The sequence below is a fragment of the Dama dama genome, chromosome 18 (assembly GCF_033118175.1).
Source record: "Dama dama isolate Ldn47 chromosome 18, ASM3311817v1, whole genome shotgun sequence".
NCBI lineage: Eukaryota > Metazoa > Chordata > Mammalia > Artiodactyla > Cervidae > Dama > Dama dama.
Window position 1 is genome coordinate 89945513 of NC_083698.1, and position 24109 is coordinate 89969621.

At 37.9% G+C, this 24109-nt stretch overlaps 1 protein-coding gene across 2 annotated transcripts in view; it reads right to left on the reverse strand.

Annotated features, from left to right (window-relative positions):
* The window catches only part of COPG2 (COPI coat complex subunit gamma 2), a 228614-nt gene that overhangs the window by 168881 nt on the left and 35624 nt on the right, over positions 1 to 24109 (reverse strand). For both annotated transcript variants that reach the window (XM_061165807.1, XM_061165808.1), the window contains 4 exons: positions 20518 to 20593; positions 18600 to 18692; positions 17534 to 17620; positions 16087 to 16244 (listed from right to left, as the gene is read on the reverse strand). In XM_061165807.1, coding sequence (XP_061021790.1) covers positions 16087 to 16244; positions 17534 to 17620; positions 18600 to 18692; positions 20518 to 20593 — 414 coding nt within the window. The remainder of the gene's footprint in view (positions 1 to 16086; positions 16245 to 17533; positions 17621 to 18599; positions 18693 to 20517; positions 20594 to 24109) is intronic.

A 24109-nucleotide genomic window follows, 5' to 3' on the forward strand; every position in this document is an offset into this window, starting at 1 on the left:
TATTTAGAATTAAAAAACCTATTTCTAAGTAACCCATGGGTCAAGAATAAATCAAATGAAAAACAAGAAAACATCTGAAACAGAATGACAACAAAAACATAACAAATCAAAATTTATAAGATATAGCTAAAACAATGCTTCAAGGGAAATTTACAGCTGCAAACATCTATACCAGAAAAGAAGAAAGCTCTCAAATCAATAACCTAAGTATCTACAATAAAGAAATCAGAAAAAGAAGAGTAAACCAAGTACAGAGTAAGGAGAAAGAAAGTAAATAATAAAGATCAGAGCAGAGATCAGTGGACAAGAATGCAAAAATATAGTAATTAAAAAAAAATCAATGAAACACAAAGTTAGTTCTTTGTAAAAATTCAACAAAATTGACAAACTTTTAGCTAGACTAAAGAAGAAAATAAAAGAGAAGGAATACAAATTACCAAAATCAGGAATGAAGTAGAGGACACTACTACTGACCCTAAAGAAATTTAAATGATTCTAAGAGAATATTATAAACAACTATATGTCAACAAACCTAGATGAAATGCCAAAATACCTAAAAATACCAAACTACAAAACCTGACTTACAAAGAAAATATAGAATCTAAACAGAACTATGAGTTGGTTATTTAAAATCTTACCTCAAAAAAAGCAGGGGTCACAACAGCTTCACCAGCTAATTCTATCAAGTATTTAAGGAAATAATATCAATCTTTCACAAACTCTTTTAGAACATAACTGAGGGTAAAATACTTCCCAACATATGATGTGATGCCAGTATTACTCGATTAACAAAGCCTGACAAATTCTCACAAGAAAACAATAGACTAATATCCCTCCTGACACAGTCATATAGCTCTTTAATAAAATATCAGCTAACTGAATTCACCAATATTTAAAAAAGAATTATAAACCATAATCAAGAACAAAAATTGATTTAACATCAGAAAATCTAATTTATGTTACATACCAAATTAATAATGAAAGGGACAGAAATCACTGATCATCTTAATAGATTAAAAAAAAAATCAACAAAATCTAATATCCATTCATGATAAATACTCTGAAAAAAACTAAAGATTGAAGAGAATGCCCAAAACCTGATAAAAGGCATCTTCAAAAAAGTTATGGTTAACATCATGCTTAATGCTTTCTCCTTAAGATTAGGGACAAGGCAAGTATACCTGCTTTCACCACTTCTACTCAACATTGTTATGAAGGTTCAAGATGATATAATTAGGAAAAAATTTAAAACATCTAGTTTGGAAAGAAAGAAAATTGTCTTTGTTCTCAGATGACATGATCCTGTACGTGAAAATCCGAAGGAATATAACACACACAAATACACAAGTGGAATTAATTAACCACAGCAAGGTTACAGGATGCAAGATCAACATGAAAAAATTAAAAATAAACTGTATTTCTATATATTGGCAAAAATTAATCCAAAACAAAATTAACAATACTATTCAAAACATCAGAGAGAATAAAATACTTAGAAATATATTTAATAAAAGCAATGCAAGACTTTTACACTGAAAACTATAAAATCCTGCTGAGAAATCTAAATAAATGGAGAAAAATTCTGTTCATGGACTAGAAGACTCACTATCAAGATGGCAATTCTCCCAAATTGGTTTATCTAAAATAGATCTATTCTATTCAACGTAATCCCAATAAAAATACCAGCAGGCTTTTTGTTGTAGAAATTCAAAGCTGATCCCCAAATTTACATGGAAATATAAAGGACCTTATCTGTAGGGCTTCCCTGGTGGCTCAGCCAGTAAAGAATCTTCCTGCAGTGCAGGGGACCCGGGTTTGATCCCTGGGTCAAAAAGATCCCCTGGAGAAGGAAATGGCAAACTACTCCAGTATTCCTGCCTGGAAAACCCCATGGACAGAGGAGCCTGGTGGGTTATAGTCCATGGGATCACAAGAGCTGGTCACAACTTGGCAACTTAAACCATCATCACCTTACCTGTCTCCTGAGTAGCCTGCTTGCAGATCAAGAAGCAACAATTAGAACCAGACATAGAACAACGGACTGGTTCAAGATTAGGAAGGGAGTACATTGAGGCTGTATATTGTCACCCTGATTGTTTAACTTACATGCAGAGTACATCATGTGAAATGCTGGGCTAGGTGATGCACAAGCTGGAATCAAGACTTCAGGGAGAAATATCAATAACCTCAGATATGCATAATGATACCACCTTTATGGCAAAAAGTGAAGAGAAACTAAAGAGCCTCTTGATGAAAGTCTAAGAGGAGAGTAAAAAAGCTGGCTTGAAACTCAACATTCAAAAAAACTAAGATGAGGGCATGCAGTCCCATCAATTCACAGCAAAAGATGTGGAAAAAGTGGAAACAGTCACAGATTTTATTTTCTTGGGCTCCAAAATCACTGCAGATGGTGACTGCAGCCACAAAATGAAAAGATGCGTGCTCCTTGGAAGAAAAGTTATGACAAACCAAGACAGTTTATTAAAAAGCAGAGACATCACTTTGCCAACAAAGGTTCGTCTAGTCAAAGCTGTGATTTTCCAGTAGTTATGTATGGATGTGAGAGTTGGACTATAAAGAAGGTTGAATGCTAAAAAACTGATGCTTTCAAATTGTGGTGTTGGAGAAGACTCGAGAGTCCCCTGGACTGCAAGAAGATCCAACCAGTCCATCCTAAAGGAGATCAATCCTGGGTGTTCATTGGAAGGACTGATGCTGAAGCTGAAACTCCAATACTTTGGCCACCTGATGCGAAGAGCCAATTCACTGGGAAAGACCCTGATGCTGGGTAAGATTGAGGGCAGGAAGAGAAGGGGGCAACTGAGGATGAAATGGCTGGATGACATCTTCAACTCAATGGACATGAGTTTGAGCAAACTCTGGGAAATGGTGAAGGACAGGGAAGCCTGGCATGCTGCAGTTCATGGGGTTGCAAGGAGTCAGACACAACTTAGCAACTGAACAACAATAAAGGGCCCAGAAGAGTCAAAACAACTTTCAAAAAGCTAAGTACAGCAAACATAGACAGATCTGAATGGAAAAACAGAGAGCAATTCAATAATATTGATAGGAGAGGACTTCAATACCCCACTTTCAATAGTGGATAGAACATCCAAATAGAAAATCAATAAGGAAGCAATGGATCGAAACAACACTGACCTAACAGATATATATAGAAACTTTCACTCAACAGCAGCAGAATATACATTCTTATCAAGTGCACAGGGAACATTTTCCAGAACAGATCACATGTTAGGTCACAAAACAAGTCTTTAAAAATTTAAGAAGGTTAAAATCATACCAAGCATCTTCTTCAACCCTAATGTGATGAAACTAAAAATAACAAAAGAAAAACTGGAAAATTCACAAATATAAGAAAAATAAAAACACACTCCTGAACAAACAATGGGTCAAAGAAGTAATCAGTAGAGAAATTAGAAAATACCCTCAGATAAACAAAAACACAGCACTCCAAAATCTATGGGATGCAGTAAAAAAAAAAAAAAAGTGGGGGGGGGGGAGTTTATAGCAAAAACTGAAAATTTTGAAACACCATCTATGATAATATAGATACAAAATTAAAAATAATTGCCAGAGAAATGCTGAAATTAACAAGTGAGTTTAACAGAATATGGGTCATTTTGTCCAAAACTGATCTTCTGGCCACTCAGAAAAGAAGCCAAATTCCTATTAACCTCCATAACAACTGGACTCAGCTGAATGTGTAATCAATTCTGGTCAATCAGAAAGCTTGGACTAAAGCTCCTTCCCAACATGCCAAAGGAGGGGATGATACTTTCCCAACAGTAAAAGGTGGACATGGAGTAGCCCATGGCCACTAGTATGCCATGTCATACATCTGGAAAGGTTTGGATTCCAGTCTTCGATTATGCCAGAGAAGGACTGCTCCCCTCAAAACTTATGCTAAGTCATCAAAATAAGGTCTAGGCTATCCAATTTGTTCACATATAATTGTTAACAGTAGTTTGTTTTGACCTTTTTTTATTTCTGTGGCATGAGATATAATGTCTGCCACTTATTTTTTCTGCATTCCACCCCTGATCACAACAGTGAGTGGTAGGTGCTTCACTACCTAATGTAGTTTAAAAATCTCAAATCTCAAGGGTCATAATCCTTCTCTTGGGATGAGAAAAATGGTCCTGATAGATGTCTGTACACTGTTCTGGAATAAAAGGGCAACATGGAGCTCAGTGCAACTAGTACTGCTCCAGTGCATGAGTTTTGCCCAATAAATTTTACTCCAGTAGGTCAGGTATGAATTTTGCTTGGAAATTTGTACTCACCTGCATAAAAATTATTATAGGAAGGTGGGCATCAAGTCAGATTTCTATTGTGGCTTTCTGGAAGTGGATCAAAGGATGAGAGGTCAAAGACTCATTTTGGCAGCATGACCAGTCATTGGGATGGCTGGTCTCCTTAGAGAAAAGTCCCAATGAATGAAAATCTGGGGAATAAGATTGCCCAGGTTAGAACTTGATTGTTATTAATGGTCTTGGAAGGAGTGTTCCAGGAAGAGGAAGACTCAACTGAGGGGAAAGCTAAACAATCCCTGATAACAAATTAAACACACACACACACATAAAATACAAATAAGGATACAAAACTAGAGCTGGAAACACTGCTGCAAATGAATAGGAAAAGAAGATTTCTTCTACCATATACCTACACTATTAGAAATCTGTGATGATAAGGCAATGTTCTGCTGGTACAGGGACAGAAATATAGAGCAGTGGAGAACAGGAGCCCAGAAACAGACCAATGCATACAAGGATGCCTATTTCATGGCAAAGCTGATACTGCATAGCAATGAGTATAGACAGGTATTTCAACAAACGGTGCTGGAACTACTGGGTATCTATACGGGGAAAAAAGACTGCTATCTTATTCGAGTCAATCCTAAAGGAAATCAATCCTGAATATTCCTTGGAAGGTCTGATGCTGAAGCTCCAATACTTTGGCTATCTGATGCAAAGAGCTGAAACTCATTAGAAAAGACCTTGATGCTGGGAAAGATTGAAGGCAGGAGGAGAAGGGGATGACAGAGGACAAGATGGCTGGATGGCATCACCGATTCAATGGACATGAGTTTGAGCAAACTCTGTAGGGGGCGAAGGACAGGGAAGCCTGGCGTGCTGCAGTCCATGAGCTACTAAACAACAACAATCTCACACCATATCCAAAAAACAATTCCAGGTAGATTACAGACCTAAAACATGAAAGTTAAAACTATACTGCTTATAGAAAACAGTACAGATGATACAGTTCAGAACTTGGGGTAGAAAATATTTCTCGATTAAGACACCCAAAATATCACTCCAAACGTAAAAGAGTGACATTATATTTAAGAACATTCTGTTCATTAAGATATCAAGAAAGGAACAGACAAACTTGAGTGCAAAAAACTATTTGCAACACATAAAACCAACAAAGGACTCACATCTAGAATGCAGAACTAGAAATCAATAAGGATAAAGTGGATAACCCAAACTCCTTCCCCCAAAATTGCAACAAAATACCAAAAGGTATTTAAATAGAATATCAAATGGTTAATTAATACAGAAAAAGGTTTTCAAACTCATTAGTAATTAGGAAATTACAACTTAAAACCACAGTGACTTGTCAAGGATGCCAAGACAATTTAATGGAAAAGGAACAGTCTTTCATCAAATGGTGCTGCGTGCTCACGCTCAGTGGTGTCTAACTGTTTGCAACTCCACGGACAGCAGCCTGCCAGGCTCCTCTGTCCATGGGATCGCCAAGGCAAGAACACAGGCGTGGACTGCCACTTCCTTCTCCAAAATGGTGCTGAGACAACTGCAAACTCATATTGCAATTGGATATCCGCATGAAAAGGATGAAACTGAGCCCCTACTTCAAATCATACAAAAAATATCTCAAAATGGATCAAAGATCAAAATCTGTAAAAGATAAAACTCTCAGAAGAAAGAAGCAAAAGTTTAAGTCTTTGTGACCTTGGATTAGACAATGGCTTCTTAGGTAAAATAACAAAAGCACAAGCAACCAAAATAAAACACCACACATATTAGGCTTGATCAAAGGACACTATCAAGAAATTGAAAAGAAAGACCACAGAATGGAAGGAAACACTTGCAACTTATATGTGTAATAAAGTTCTAGCATCCAAAATATATTTAACAACTACTGCAAATAAAAGATAAATGACCCCATTTTTATAATAAGAAAAGGATTTGAAAAAACCTTTCTTTCTCCATTAAAGATATAGAAATGCCCAACAAGCACATGAAAAGATGCTCAAACTTGGTAGGGAAATAAAGCCTTTCTTGCTGTCAAACCAAGGACTTCTTCATATAGTTTTTTTCAATAAAACTTTTCCAATGGAAAAAGAAATCCCACAATGATATACCTCTTCATACCTCCTATGGCATGTATAATTTCAAAAGACAGATAATAATAAGTGTTCGTTAGAATGTGGAGAAGTCAAGAGTCTTCACACATTGCTGTCAAGAATGCAAAATGGTGCATCTACTTTGTAAAACAGTCTGGCATTCCTCAAAATGTTAAACATAGTTCCATTATGATCTGGGGATTCTACTCACAGGTAAATGTCCAAAAGAACCGAAAGCATGTTCACATAAAAAAATTATGCATAACTGCCAATAGTGGTATTATTCATAAAAGTCAGAGTGGAAACAACCCAAATGTCCATCAACAGATGAATGAAAACAAATATGGTAGAGCTGCCCAGTGGAATACTATTCAGCCATAAAAAGAATGAAGTACTGATACCTCTATAACATAGATGAACCCTGAAAACATTATTGTGTGTTCAGTCACTCAGTCGTATCCAACTCTTTACAACCCCATGGACTGTACAGCCTACCAGGCTCCTCTGTCCATGGGATTTTCCAGGCAAGAAAGAATACTGGAGTGGGCTGCCATTTCCTCCAGGGATCGTCCAGGCCCAGGGATCGAACCCGTATCTACCACATCACCTGAATTGCAAGCATATTCTTTACTGCTGAGCCAAAGAAACCAAAAACTAAAGACCACATACTGTTTGATTCCATTTATATGAAATGTCCAGAACAGGCATATCCATAGAGATGGGAAGCAGATTAATGTTTTTCAAGGCTTGAGGGGAGGGTAGTATAGGCAATGGGACTGTTAATGGGTTGTGGGTTTCTTTTTAGGGTGGTAAAAATGTTTTGGAGTTACTGGTAGTGGTTATACAACTTTGTGAACATACTATAAAGGCCACTGAATTACACACTTTAAAAAGGTGAATTTTATGACATGTGAGTTATATGTCAATAAAAAAATATAGATTAGTAAAATTATACTAGTAAAATTTTAAAATTTTTACACTATCAAGCCTCAAGAAATCTCACACTGCTGGCTACAATGTAAATCGGTACAATCACTTTGAAAAAAGCTCAACTTACCTAGTAAAGAGATGTATACCCAATGATCTAGCAATTCTATTCCTAGATATATACCCTATAGAAATGCATGCTTACATACAAAGAGGTAGAGGTAAAACTATGGTAATGAAACAGTGTGGTATTAGGTACAGAGATGCTGTTTATAGCCATTTCATTATTATTAAGTGCTCAAAACAGAAAACAATCCAAATGCCCATTAATAGAAGAATGAATATAAATAAATTGGGAAGTATTCAATCAAGGAAATATAAAATATAATTAAAATGAACAGCACTCTTAAGACATTGCTCCACTGCTGCCTTGCATGCAAAGCAGCTGAGAGAAACCTGAAGTAAAACTATGGGTCAAATTATCTTTACATAAAATTTAGAACCTTTTATTTATTCTTGATGCTAAAAGAATTCACTGTTAGAACATACTTGCCTGTGTTTATCTTTGTCCGTCATTCTAGCAGCATTTGGTGCTTTTTTTAATTTTGTTTTTTAACTCTAACGACTATTTCTTTGTACAGGCCTGAGAAATTATCAGCCATTTTTAAAAGTTAACTTTGTATTATAACAAAAATATAGAAAAATACATGAAGTAACTATTGTGGACTTAATGCCTGCATTCCCCTATCCCTCCCACCAAATTCATATATTGAAGCCCTAACCTACAGTGTGACCCTATCTGGAGAAGGGGCCGCCAAGAAATAATTAAGGTTAAATGAGGTCCTAAGTGTGGGGTCCTGATCTGGCAGGCTTCAAGTCCTTCAAGAGACAACAGAGAGTGTTTCAGCTCCGTTTCAGCTCCCACTCTTGCTCTCTCGTTCGCTCGCTCTCTCCCTCCACAGGCACCAAAGGAAGATCATGTGAGCACACACTGAGAAGGTAGTCAGCTACAATGCACGTGAAGCTCCCACAGGACACCAACTCTACTGGTATTCTGAGCTTTGATTTCCTAGCCCCCAGAGCTGTGAGAAAATAACTTTCTGCTGTGTAAGTCTCCTAGTCCGTGGTATTTTGTTTGGCAGCCCTAGAAAATGAACACAGTACCAACCCTGAAGATGCCCCAGTGACGGTTTTCCTGGGGTTCAATCCCTTGTGTTGTCCCCACTCACACTGAATAGAGCTGACCTTTTTTATCCAACAAAATGCTGCAGAAATGTTGGGATGTGTTTTCAAAGACAAAGTCGTAAAAATGATTGTGACTTCCACTTTGCACTCTCCTGTATCACCTGCTCTGAGGGAAGCAATCCTTAATATTATGAGGACATTCAAGCAGCAATATGGAGAGGTCTACGTAATAAGAAACTGAGGTGTTCTGCCAACAGTCTGCTTGAAGGTACCAGTTATGTGTGTGAGATACATGGAAGCAGATTTTCCAGCTTCTGTCAAGTCTTCAGATGACTGCAACTCTGGCCAATATCTCAAGTGCAACCTCACAAAAGACCTCAAGCAAAAACCACTCAGCTAAAATACTCCCAAATCCCTGGCCTACAGAAACTGTGTGGGGAAAATAATTATTATCCTTTTCATCTGATTAAGTTTTACAGTAATGTGTTATACCTGACACATAATTAAATCATAGGTAAATTATTTAAAAAAACTCTATCTGCAGATCATAAATGAATTATAACAAATCTATTCATTTGTTACAATATTTAAAACACTTCAGAAGCCCCCTATTTGCCACCTTCCAAGCAGTACTATGCTGACGCCCTAAAGATAAACACTATTTTAACTTGTAATACCATAGATTAGTTGTGCCAGCTAAATCTGAAATTAACTTATATAGAACTCTACAGAATGTATTTGTTTGTATGCAACTTCTTTGAGATTTATCCATGTGGTCACATTTATCAATGGTTATTGCTGTTGTTCAGTCACTTAGTCATGTCCAACTATTTGCAACCCCATGGACTGCAGCATGCTGAACTTCACTGTCCTTCACTATTTCCCAGAGTTTGCTCAAACTCATGTCCATTGAATAACCATGGTAATTTTTTCATCTCTATTATTGTACATATACTACTGACTATATGTTGTTGTTGTTCAGTCGCTCAGTCATGTCCAACTCTTTGCAACCCCATGGACTGCAGCACACCAGGCTTCCCTGAGTTTTGCCATCTCCTGGAGCTTGCTCAAACTCATGTCCACTGGTTGGTGATGCCATACAACCATCTCATCTGTAGTCCCCTTCTCCTCCTGCCTTCAACCTTTCCCAGAATCAGGGTTTTTTCCCCAATGAGTCAGCTCTTCACATTAGGTGGCCAAAGTACTGGAGCTTTAGCATCAGTCCTTCTAATGAATATTCAGGGTTGATTTCCTTTAGGATTGACTGGTTTGATCTCCTTGCAGTTCAATGGACTCTCAATAGTCTTCTCCAACACCAAAGCTCGAAAGCTTCAATTCTTCGACGCTCAGCCTTCTTTACAATCCAACTCTCACATCTGTACATGACTACTGGAAAGACCATAGCTTTGACTAGACAGACCTTTGTTGGCAAAGTAATGTCTTTGCTTTTTAATATTCTGTCTAGGTCTGTCATAGCTTTTCTTCCAAGGAGCAAGTGTCTTTTAATTTCATGGCAGCAGTTACCATCTGCAGTGATTTTGGAGGCCCTGAAAATAAAGCCCTCTCACTGTTTTCACTGTTTCCTAATCTATTTGTCATGAAGTGATAGAACCAGATGTCATGATCTTAAGTTTTTTGAATGCTGAGTTTTAAGCCAGCTTTTTTGCTCTCCTCTTTCTCCTTCATCAAGAGGCTCTTTAGTTTCTCTTCGCTTTCTGCCATAACGGTGGTGTCATCTGCATATCTGAAGTTACTGAAATTTTTCATGACAATCTTGATTTCAGCTTGAAATTCATCCAGCCCAGGATTTTGCATGATGTACTCTGCATGTATGTTAAATAAGCAGGGTGACAATATACAGCCTTGATGTACTCCTTTCCCAATTTGGAACCAGTTCAGTTCTAACTGTTCCTTCTTGACCTGCATACAGGTTTCTCAGGAGACAGGTAAGGTGGTTTGGTATTCCCATCTCTTTAAGAATTTTCCACATTTTGTTATGATCCACACAATCAAAGACTTTAACATAGTTAGTGAAGCAAAAGTGGATGTTTTCTAGATTCCCCCAGCTCTCTCTTTATGATCCAACCAATGTTGACAACTTGATCTCTGATTCCTCTGCCTTTTCTAAACCCAGCTTGTACATCTGTAAGTTCTCAGTTCATGTACTGCTGAAGCCTAGCTTGGAGAATTTTGAGCATGAACTTGCTAGAATGTGAAGTGAGTGCAATTGTACAGTAGTTTTGTTAGGTAGTTAGAATAGGGAAAAGGAGTCCAAAATGGCGGTGGCTAAAAGACCTGAAAGGGGAAAGCCCGCGGAAAATAGAACAAAGGAAGGTCAGAGGACCGGAGTGAGAACCTCAGGTAAAACAAACAATGCTCCTGCCTAGGCCCAATTTATATAAGACAGGCCCAGGGACAGAGAAACATATAAAAAGAGGAGCCAAAGCCCTCTTCACTCTCTCCCTCTCTCTCTCCCGCACAATGGGGTGATCTTCTCTTCGCGTCTTTGGATCGACGTGCCCTCGTGCCTCGAAGATGGATTTTCCTGCTATTATCTAAATAAATAGAGCTGTAACACTGAGCTGTAACACTGATTTATTTAAGAGCTATAACACGGTCTGTCCTCCAAGAGCTGTGACCCAACAAGGGGGCTTCAATGTCCGTCACTCCAAATTTTTGTTGTGACGAGACAAAGAACCGAGGAGCATACACTCGCATGACAGTTTGAACATTCTTTGGCATTGCCCTTCTTTGGGATTGGAATGAAAATCGATCTTTTCCAGTCCTTTGGGATTGGAATGAAAATCGATCTTTTCCAGGTGACTCCTGAGGTTTCCAAATTTGCTGACATATTGAGAGCAGCACATTAATAGCATCATCTTTTAGGATTTGAAATAGCTCAACAGGAAATCCATCACCTCCACTAGCTTTGTTTGTAGTGATGCTTCCTAAGGCCCACTTGATTTCACACTCCAGGAAGTCTGTTTCTAGGTGAGTGATCACACCATCATGGTTATCTGGGTCATAAAGGTCTTTTTGTATAGTTATTTTGTGTATTCTTGCCATCTCTTCTTAATATCTTCTGCTTCTGTTAGGTTCATATAATTTTTGTCCTCTATTGTGCCCATCTTTGCATGAAATGTTCCCTTGGTATCTCTAATTTTCTTGAAGAGATCTCTAGTCTTTCCTGTTCTATTGTTTTCTTCTATTTCTCTCCACTGTTCTCTTAGGAAGGCTCTCTTATCTCTCCATGCTATTCTCTGAAACTCTGCATTCAGCTGGGTATAGCTTTCCTTTTCTCCTTTGCCTTTTGCTTCTCTTCCTTTCTCAGCTATTTGTAAGGACTTCTCAGACAACCATTTGCCTTTTTGCATTTCTTTTACTTGGGGATGATTTTATAAATATACCAAGTTTTATTTTTTGATTCAAGCATTAATGGATGTTTGACTTGCTTCCATTTGGGGGCTATTATGAAAAAGCACATTTGGGATGTCTTTTGACACACAAATGCATGCATTTCTGCTTGGTATTTAAAAGAAGTCAATTCAAATTTTGATCAAGGATTCAGTGAATCCGTGGATCAAAGAAGATGTGATATCTTTACAGTACTGAATATTCTAAGAACTTGATATATCCCTCTACTTATTCAAGTCATACTTGTTAAATAACATTTTATAATCTTGTGTAGAAATACACAAAATTTTTGGTAGATTTATTTCTAAGGATCTGATTTTTACTGAAATGATACCATCTTTTCAAAACTGTTTCATATTGACTAGCTGTCGGTATGTAGAAACAAAACTGATTTTGGATATTAGCCTATCCAGTAATTCTGGTAAACTCATATCAATTTTAATAGATAATATATAGATTATTTTGCATTTTCTATATACAAAATGATGTTGTATACAAAGATAGTTTCACGTCCCGTTTCAAATCTTTATATATTTTCCTTAACTTATTGTACCATGTAGGACTTTCCAGTAAAATGTTACCTAAAAAGCAGGATTAGCAGGCATCCTTGTCTCATTCATGATCTGAAGGGGAATGTCTTTCATATTTCACCAATAAATATTAGTGTATTGGAGATTTTTTGGGGGTAGGCTTATCATAATAATAACGTTCCTTTCTATGGATTCTTTAGCCTGAGCCACCAGGGAAGCCCTCAGATCTCAGTTCCTCTGCAGGATCTCAGTTCCCTGATCAGGTATTGAACCCATGCCTCAGCAGTGAAAGTGCCAAGTCCTAACCATGGACATGTCAGGGAATTCTTGAAAAGAGAGATATACTTTACAAATTGCCATTGAATTTTATCAATTGCTTTTTTTAGCATCTGTTAAGATATTAAGATTTTTACCCTTTATTCTTTAAATGAGGAATATAATGACAATTGTTGATTGTTAGATCAATCTTGCAGTTTCAGAAGAAATGCATACTGGGAAATACTTGTTCATTATTTCTTCAAGTTTTGCTCCATTCTCTCACATCTCCCTCTAGAATTCCAATTATGTATCAAGTGGTAGGCCACTTGATACTATTCTATTGTTCTCTGAAGCTCTGTTTATTTTTCTTTAATCTGTTTTCTTTCTAGTCTCCAAATTAGTTACTTTTATAGCAATATCTTCCAATTCACTAACTCTAACACTTTCACTCTTCTCAGTGATCTCTAGCTTCACGTTAGGACACCCCGCAAATTGTCCCTTTCAGTTACTGTACTTGTAGCAGGCAGAATGGTTTCCCAAAGATGTCCATGCTTTCTCCCACAGAACCTGTGAATACATTACCTTATACAACACAGACCAACCCCTGGCTGACAGCCAGCAAGGAAAGAGGCCTACAATCTATGACCACAAAGAAATGAATCTGGCCAGTAACCTTAATGAGATTGAAAGTGGATTCTTCAGTAAGCAACAGCACCCTGCCAACATTTTAACTTTAACCTATGAGACTGATGTCTAACCTACAGAACTGTGAAATCATGGATGCTGTGATTACACCTGTGGTAATCTATTATGGCAGCAATAAAACACTAATACAGATTTTGGTATCTGAAAGTGAAGGTGCTACAACAACAAATACCTAAAATTGTGGAACTGTTTTTGGAACCAGATAATGGGTAGAGGCTACAAGAATTTTAGTGAACATAATGAAGAAAATCTAAAATGCCTGAACAAACTATTAATAGAAATGTGGTCTTGAAGGAAGAGCCAGTGAAGGTTCATAAACTGCTTGTAGAAAGCTGGTCCCAGAGCATCAGAAGAAACTTGTTATTATAAACTGGAGTAAGATGGACCCTTGCTATGTACTGATAGAGAGTCTAGTGAAACTGTGTCCTGCAGGTTACGTGGAAAGCGGAATTTATAAACAAACTTGGATACTGACTTGAGGAAATTTCCAAGGAAACTGGTGAAGGTATGACCTGGTTTCCTCTTGCTGCTTACAGTAAAATGTGAGATGACCAATCTAACCAGTCAACAGCAGCCTTGACCTATACCCATGACCTGTAGACTGTCTACAGACTTCCTTTTCTACAGTCTATCCTACTGATTTTTGGACTTGCTTAGCAAGGTCCAAAACTGTTTATGCTGTTTATTCCATGTTTTAAAAAAAATGTATTTAAAAAACAAACCAAAAACCTCTTCATATTTTTAACTCCTATTGGTTCTGCTGTTCTGGTTGAACTCTGATATAGCACTTTTAAGTTCTTAAAAAAATTTTTTTAACTTTTTTAGTTTCCATGTCCTCTATTCATTCACTGTAACTATTTTGCATTAAAGTCTTTAATAACAAATTTACAATAGATGCTTTAATTCTTTATCTGCCAATTGCAATATCTGGGCCACATCAGGCCCAATTTCTATTGATTGCTTTTTCTCAGCTACTCACATTTTCCAAAATCCTTGAACTTCTAGCAATTTTATTTTTTAGTTACTTTCAAATTTATTACTATATACAAACAACTGTGTATGATAAAATGCAAAGACTTTAGAATCTAAGGTGTTTCTGGAGCAGGCAGTTAACTTAGCTGGAAGAAAATTCTAAACATCATCTTCTCCATGCAGTGTTGCAACTGAATTCTCCATTTAGTTCTTTCGGCTGACAGCTACTGCTTTATGCCAGGTTTACCAGTATTCTCCTGTACATGCATAATTAGAGGAACTGTACATAGTTCTGTATTTCTCCTGTACACAATGATTTTTGTGCAGAGTTGAAAATTTATTTTGAGACTCACTGTATCTATGGTCCCCTTTTTCCCAGGATTTCCACCCTAAATTTCCATCATTCTTCTAATTTCAAACTGTTCTGACCCCACTGTCTACTTAGTAAGTACTATGGCTTTCGGGGTTCCCACACACAAAAGTTGTGGCATGCCCTCAGAGGCCAGCCAGATATATGCAAATTTTACCCAGTATAGTTTCTGTCTTTCAGACATCCACTTCCCTCCAGTTTTTGCCTGTTTTTCACCACTCACCAGTACTTTCAAATAGTGAGGGGTTTTTTGTTTCAGGGAAGCATGCTGCTGCTGCTGTTTAGTCACTAGGTTGAGTTCGTCTCTTTAGCTACAGCCACCGGGCTCCTCTATCCAAAGGTTTTCCCAGGCAGAATACTGGAGTGGGTTGCCATTTCCTTCTCCATGGGATCTTCCCGATCCAGGGATCAAACCTGCATCTCCTGCTTGGTGTGCAGGTTCTTTACCATTAAGCCACCTAATGATATAATCATTATTTGCAGGAGGGCTAATACAACCAAGCTACTCTACCATTACTGAGAGCAGGAAGCTCAACAGAGTATTTATTTTAACATTCCATTTTATGTTCTCTATTGACATTTACATTATATCTCCTAGTTTTCTTAGTGATTACTCAACAGATTACAATACTTATCCTTATATTATCACTGTATACCATCAGATAATATAACACTACTTCATGAAAAATATAAAAACCTTATGAATGTGTAATTCTACTAGTCTCCCTCATGTGCTTTAAATGAATAAATTATTTAAATAAATCATTAAATACAATACTTCAACATTCTCTTTTATAAAAATAAAAAAGAAAAGATGATTCTTAAGGTCACTTCCAGCTTTCACATTTAATTATTATATAACCTATGGTAAGTATTTTTTTGTTCAATATCAGTTTGTTATTTATTGTATTATTAGTGGTCATACCCTATTAAGTACATATACTAGAGCATGTGTGTGGTCAGTAACGTCCAACGGTTTGTAACCCCATGAACTGTAGCCCACCAAGCTTCTCTGTCCATGGGGCTTTTCAGGCAAGAGTACTAGAATGAGTTGCCATATCCTACTCCAGGAGATCTTCCTGACTCAAGGATTGAACCTGCATTGCAGGCAGATTATTTACCACTGAGCCAATAGGGAAGCCCATACCAGAGCATACGTTAAGGTAAAAATAAAAGTTGTGTTACTAGGAATCCCATGATTTTTCTTCTTAATTTGGAAAATCCCAAATCCCTCTGTAAAGTCAGCACTGCCCAAAAAATATTCATAAAGGAAATAAACTCTGAGGCATGTTAACCAGCAAATGGAAAATTACTTAGGTTTAGAAGAAAACACTTACCCCTCTTCATTTTCTTTTAGTAAGCGACTGGCAATTCGGATCAACATGCAGTAAGCAAACTGTGATTTGAGACCAGATTTAGTAAATTTATTCAACATCTTAGAAACAGCAAGGCGATCATTCTTTTTAAGGTGATACAAAACTCCCAATGCATGGTACTAAAGAACAAGAAAAAGAATGTAAGACAGAAAGAAGGCTGAATAGGAAGAGGATAAAACTGACATAAAAATGCAATCATACAGAGCTAGGTTTTTAATAAAAAGATACCCAACTCTAATGTATACAAAGAGAATTATCTTTTCCATGCTGAATCAAACACAGGCATGATTGAAAGGATGAGTTTTTAATTTACCCTGTTAATTCAGATTAGGTAAGTATTAAGGGGATGACATACAATCTGAAGACGGCTCTAGCAGATTCAGCGTTGCCCCATCCATCCTTAGGACAAAGGCTCTCAGGTCCAAGGCTTTAACCAGTGTTACAGGTCTTGCTTAGTGGCTTTAAATCATCTGTGGTTATGTTAGTGGTTAATAGATTCATCTCCTAAAGTAGGTTTACGGCATGTAATTATCATGGCACTTTGTGTAAAAACACAATGATCAGAGTTAGGAGGGTGAGAATGTTTCCCAAGGGAAAAATTACTACTTTATTTCCTCATAACTGAATATGCTAACATGAGAAGTAAATGCTGAAATGGAATAAGTAAGTACTCTCTCAAACACAAATGGGGTATTTTATACAAAATTTGCCAGTTAAGAATTTAATCTTCTTCCTTTTAATTAAGAATAGCCTAGTGAATATCAAAAGTAGATCCTTCCAACAAAAGTTTTATAATGTCTAATATAATCATGGGTTTTGGGTTTTGGGTCATGGGTTTTCGGCTTCCCAGGTGGCTCAGTGGTAAAGAATCCACCTGCCAATGCAGGAGATGCAGGAGACACAGGTTCGATCCCTGGGTCAGGAAGATTCTCTGAAGGAGAACATGGCAACATGCTTCAGTATTCTTTCCTGGAAAATCCCATGGACAGAGGAGCCTGGTGGGCTACAGTCCATAGGGTCGCAAGGAGTCTTGACTTGACTGAGTGACTGAGCACACACCTCAAACAGTATAATCAAGGCCTGAAAAGCTTGGAATTGAACATCCACCTTCACAAATTTTCAAACAGGAATAAAATGAATTATGACTTTGAGAATAAGCACCTCAAATATTACTGAATATAAGAATCTTTCTCAAACATTCTTATAGCTTCTACTAAACACTAGCAGGGTAAATCATAATTAGGGGATACTTACTTGAGAATATGCACTAATAGGCTACTTAATATTAAATTGCTTAATATTAGTCTTTAGCTAATACTCATCTGGAGAGTCAATAAATTGCCCCTAAAATGTAGGATTACAGAAAGCTGATCTAGAGACATAAGCCAAGGTGATTCAGTGACAGTACCTGGACCATAATATTATCACTTGAAGCAGCTTCTTGGGCTTCATTGACCCAGCGCTTAACCACATCATAGCTTATCTTCATCATGTGCTAAATACAGAAAAAATTGAGAACAGATCACACATAGTCACTAAAAGTTTAGAAACATGAGTTAGTTTTCTTGGGAAATCACTAACAGACATTTCCAGAAAAAAATAAAAATAAACAACTTTAGAGTGTTACATGTCTATTTCAAGTCTCTGAGACAACTAGTGAACCTGACACACTTGTTCAAGACCCCTTTGCAAAGGTGAGCATATGTCTGTGGGCTGGGAGAGATGTATAAAGGGAAGTAATGAGAGGAAAAGGACGGGAAGGGAATGGATAATTAATAAGATGGTACTTAAATAATGTTAACATCAAAGGTTTTACTTCCAGGAAACTCACCTGGAAGAAAAAACAAGAGTGCCATAAAAAAGTAGAGTACCTGCTGTAAAACTCGACCAATTATATTCCAGAACCAGCAACTCTCGTGATTCAGATGATCTAATCCATTCACACATTAGTAACCAATTTTAATCAAATACAATGTGATAGTCTGTCATGAATAAATTTTGTTTTGGTGAAAAAGAGAAAGAAAAGATATTACTAAAACAAAGAGCACTTCCTGGGAGGAAATTCAGTAGTGGGATAGTAGACTTTGGGTTGAAGGACAATTGCAGACACAAGGCACCCACAAAAGCAGAGGACAAAGAGACAAGAGGCTCAAGGGCAGGTCACAAAGGAAGACAGAGAAAGAGACTACCTCCCAGTTTCTCTCCTGACCCTCATCCCACCCTTATACCCCATCTGTGTTATGTGTATAACATAGCTTTCTCATGACAAAAACCTTTCAAACATATGAAAATTTCACACTTTAACTGCCCATTTTAATCCTTCAATGTTCCTCTGTCAGATAAATCATTTGTATAAAGTAACAGAAATGTATACATATTTTTTAATGTTTCATTTGTGAGAGAATCATAGTGGTATTTTGTTTTTGCAACTAGAAACTGTACCATGCATGAGAATCAGTTACTTGTTCACTTACTAAGGAAGATACCAATGCTGAACTTGATACACTGGAGACTTTATCCACAATGGCCTGCTTCATGTACCTCTCAATGGCCTGCAACATTGTCCCCTGAGAACATTCATAAAGAAAAAGGCTGAAGTAAGACATTTCCATGCAAAATTACCACTTCAAAATAATCTACAAACACAAGTCACACATTTGTTTCTGTGCAAATATTTAGAATGTATTAAAAGGCTTATCATATAATAATCAGATCCCAGAGGACAGGACCCAGACAACCAAGTGGTAGCTTCAAGAAGGAATATTTTAGAGTATACAGAAGGAGAAGGAATAACTGCTCCACAATGAAATAAATGGTCTCCAAGTGGAGAATCCCAGTTCAGAAATACACAAGTAAAGGCTGAACCTACCAGAGGTATTATAAAATGAATTCCTAAATGGGGATGCTTTAGAAGTCCTGAAGATACCTCTATGTATAGGGCATATACTGGGCTGGTCAAAAAGGTCATTTGAGATTTTGTACATCTTATAGAAAAACCCAAACAAACTTTTTGGCCAACCCAACATTTTTCATATGGATCCCAGAAAGTTCTATAAATCAATTGTAAACTCTGATTATTTCAAATACATAAGAAATTACATGTGGAATATGCTAATTATATTGAGTCCTCAGCTTGAAATCCTCTGAAAATAAAGTTCTTTTTAACTTACCTGGAAGAAAGTTTAGCCCTGGCAAGGTGGTGGCAAATAAGGATGGTACACACACCAAGCTCAATGACTTAGATGAAGAGATTCTTACTGCTAGCCTTGGCATGGTCAAATCTCATGCTACTGATTTAATGTTAAAAACAAAAGCAACCACAACAAAGTAAGGGAGCCTGAGAAACGTTAAACCACTCCTATTGCTCCTTCTAGGTCCAGAGCTACCATTTACGCCTGCTCAGCCTCTGAAACTCAGATGCAAATGTATACACAAAATACATGTGTATATATGAATACACATATGAATGTGTATTCATTCATGAATACACCAAACACAACGCTCATGAATACAGCCAAAATCTTATTCAGTTTGGTTGGCAATGCCCAGTCCGCCCTTCACTTTAACCTTTCCTGCAAAGTTCCAAGAAAGGGACAGCCTAACATACTCTATAACCTCATTCCTGCTAATACAACAGACTAAGTAAAGGTTAAACACCTGACTTAGACCCAGGTGGATACAAGCTACTGGCTAGCTGATGGCTAGTCAGACTGTTTCTCCTAAATATTTAAATGAGGAGGCTTGAGCCTCATAAATAATGGATCATAATGGTAAATACCTGGAAATCTTGCTGTTGCATTCCTTACAGCTGTCCTACTTCTAGTTCTGGTATCTGGTTGTAAGCTTTACCTCAAATTCTGAGAGATTTGTGTTTTGTAATAAAGTTTTCTTTTAAGCTAAATTTGGGACATTCCCAGTGGGCCAGTGGTTGGGACTTCACCTTCCAGTAGGTGGGAGGGTCAATTCCTTGGTCAAGGGGTTGAGATCCTACATTCCTCTTGGCCAAAAAAACCAGAACATAAACAACAGAAGCAATGTTGCAACAAACGTAATACACACTTTGAAAATGGTCCACATCAAAAAATGTTTATAAAAATAAAAAAATAAAATATAAAAGCTAAATTCAAATGACTTTTGTTTCCTACAAGCAACGTGCCCTATGACAAAAATTCATGCGAGTAAATATGGCGAGAAATAGACTAATCTAAATAAACAAAAGGCAAAAACAATCTAGAAGGAAAAAAGCCTGGAGCCACAAAAGCCTTTCTGGTAGTCGTGTTTCTCTGCTGCTGCTGAATCACAAAGTCAGACAAGGAATCCTACTAAATTTACATGGCCACCTGCAGATAAACACAGGTCCCCTTTGATGCCTCAGTAAAGCAAAGAACTTACATCAGTGATTCTGCAGAGAGCCCTGATGGCTGGGCCTCGGTACACATCTTCCTTTCCAGTCATGTCCTTAGTCAGACTGAGAAAAATCAAATTAGTTACCATAAGATTAAAGTTCTCTCTTCTGTGGAGTCCACCCATACTTAATTCCACTTGTCCCCATAATTATCTTAATGCAACTATTAATTCAACAAATATTTATTGAGTATCTTCTTTGGATAAACATAAAAATTATTGGATAGAAGACCATTTTAAATCTAAAGAACACAGCAGTGAGCAAAACCAAGTCTTTGCCTTCATGAAGCTTACATTCTAGAGGGAAAAGAGACATTAGTCACAAAAAACTAAGTACATACATAATTTTAGGTCATCCAGGTCTCTGCAATCTCATTCCTTTTTATGACTAAGTAATATTCCATTGTATATTGATTACTGGCATAAAAAACAGACAATGATATAGACAGCCTCATGCTCAAATCCCCCCAAACTCCCCAAATCTAACTCTTTAAAAGAAACTGACTGATAGCCAAGAGGCACATGAAAAGATGCTCAGCATCACTAACTATTAAAGAACTACAAATCAAAGCTCACACCAGTTGGAATGGCCATCATCAAAAAAATCAACGCATGATAAATGCTGTAGAGGGTGTGGAGAAAAAGGAACTCTCTTACACTGCTGGTGGAATGTAAATTGATACAGTCACTATAGAGAACAGTACAGAGGTTCTATGAAAGTGAAAAGTGTTAGTTGCTCAGTTGTGTCTGCCTCTTGACAACCCCGTGGACTGTAGCCCGCCAGACTCCTCTGTCCATGGGCTTCTCCAGGCAAGCATACTGGAGGGAGCTGCCATTCCTTTTTCCAGGGGATCTTCCCAACTCAGGGATCGAACCTGGGTCTCCTGCATTGCAGATGGACTCTCTAGCATCTGAGCCACCAGGGATGCCTAAAGAGGTTCCTTAAAAAACTAAAAATAGAACCACCATATGACCGAGCAATCCCCTCCAGGGCATATACTGAGAGAAAACCATAACTCAAAAAGATACATGTACCTCAGTGCTCACTGCAGCACTATTTACAATAGCCAGGACATTGAAGCAACCTAGATGGCCATCAACAGAGGGATGAATAAAGATATGACGTGAAGTGAAGTGAAGTCACTCAGTCATGTCCAAGTCTTTGCAACCCCATGGACTATAGCCTACCAGGGTCCTCTATCCTTGGGATTTTCCAGACAAGAGTACTGGAATGGGTTGCCATTTCCTTCTCCAGGGGATCTTCCCAACCCAGGGATCGAATCTGGGTCTCCCACACTGCAGGCAGATGCTTTACCATCTGAGCAACTAGGGAAGCCCCAGGGAAGAATATGATACATATATACAATGGAACATTACTCAGCCATAAAAAGGAACAAGACTGCAGAGACATGGATAGACCTAGAGACTGTCATACAGAAAGAGATAAGTCAGAAAAACAAATATTGCATATTAATGCATATACGTGGAATCTAGAAAACAGTAGAGATGAACCTGTTTGCTAAGCAGAAACAGAGACACAGATGTAAAGAACATACATATGGACACCAAGGGGGGGAAACTGTGGGGATAAACCGAAAACTTGAGATTGACATATATATACTACTATGTATAAAACAGGTAACTAATGAGAACCTACTGTATAGCACAGGGAAAAATAAAGAAGGGATAATCTTCTTTATTGTAGGACATTTGTTTGTAGGACATTTGTTAAAGTAACCTTACAAAAATGCATTTCAATATACGTTAGGTGCAGACAAACACTATTTGATTCCAATTATATGAGATACCTAGAATGAGAACAAGACCCAGTTTCCCCCTCAGTCAGTCTATCCCATCAGGAAGCTTCCATAAGCCTCTTATCCTTCTCCATCAGAGGGCAGTCTGAAAACCACAATCACAGAAAACTAACCAATCTAATCACATGGACCATAGCCATCTCTTCACTCTTGCCATCTCCTGTTCGATCACTTCCAATTTGCCTTGATTCATGGACCTAACATTCCAGGTTCCTATGCAATATTGCTCTTGACAGCATTGGACCTTGCTTCCATCACCAGTCACATCCACAACTGGGTGTTGTTTTTGTTTTGGCTCCATCTCTTCATTCTTTCTGGACTTATTTCTCCACTGATCTCTAGTAGCATACTGGGCACCTACCGACCTAGGGAGTTCATCTTTCAGTGTCCTATCTTTTTGCCTCTTCATACTGTTCATAGGGTTCTCAAGGTAAGAATACTGAAGTGGTTTGCCATTTCCTTCTCCAGTGGGCCACATTTTGTCAGAACTCTTCACCATGACCCGTCCGTCTTGGGTGGCCCTACACAGCATGGCTTATAGTTTCACTGAGTTAGACAAGGCTGTGACCTCACAAGAGACTGTCCCGAACTTGCCTGCGGGTGTCTGGGAGTCTCTGGACGTGGGTGGGTGGTGTCCTCCTGCGGGGTAGGGGGCACTGAGTGTAACAGTACATGCATAGGATCTTTTGAGGGAAGTCATTACCTCCACCATAGTTTGGCCCCAGGTAAATGGCTCCACCCATCAACAGAAAATTGGATTAAAGATTTACTCAGTCAAACACAGAGAGTCAGAAAATACACTGGTATATGCCAGGGGCCGGAGGTGGGGGTGGAGAGGGGGAATGGGGAGTTAGTGTTTAATGGGGACATAGTTGTAGTTTTAGGAAGGTGAAAAATTTTAGAGATGGATGATGAGAGTTGCACAACAATGTGAATGTATTCAGTGCTACTGAACTGTAAAGTATGGTTAAAATAGTATGCTTTATATTACGTGATTGTGTGCATGCTCAGTCGTGTCCAACTCTTTGCATCTCCATAGACTGTAGCCCATCAAGCTCTTCTGTCCATGGATTCTCCAGGCAAGAATACTGGAGTGGGATGACATGCCCTCCCCTCCAGGGAATCTTTCAGACCCAGGGATCAAACCCACTTATCCCTGTGTCTCCTGCACTGCAGATTCTTTTCCTGCTGAGTTATGGAGGAAGACTTTTACCACAATAAAAAAAAAAAAACCACAACTCTTTTTTAAAGAAAAAAAAGAAATTGGCTAAAATGATTACTTTAAGATGTCTCTTTCTCAGGAATGGCTTTATAAAACGACAACTGTCAATGATTTCAGACCCTTCTATGGAGCTGCAAAGGCAGAAGGGCAGTGTGGACTGAGGTACAAAATTTCATGTCCATAATTTTAAAAGGTTTTTCATCTTTAGGTTATTCACTCTTCTGTCCCTCCTTCTCTTGTCTTCTGTGTACTTACATTGCCCTCAGACTGACTCTCCATCTCCTCTCTCACTCAGTTCCCCTCACATGATCCAATATGGCCTCCAACTCCAACTCACTTCATCAGGGCACCCAAAAGGAGAAAGCCTGAATAACTGACAGTCCTTCAGCTTCTTTCATTTTTCAGTTATTAAAGTATTTTACTCATGTAACAATCCATTCTCAACATATTCAGAAAGGTATAAAATATAAAGTCTAAGTCTGTCCTCATCCACGCTAGCCTATAATGCCACTCAACTAGAAACAGTCATTGTGAATAGTCA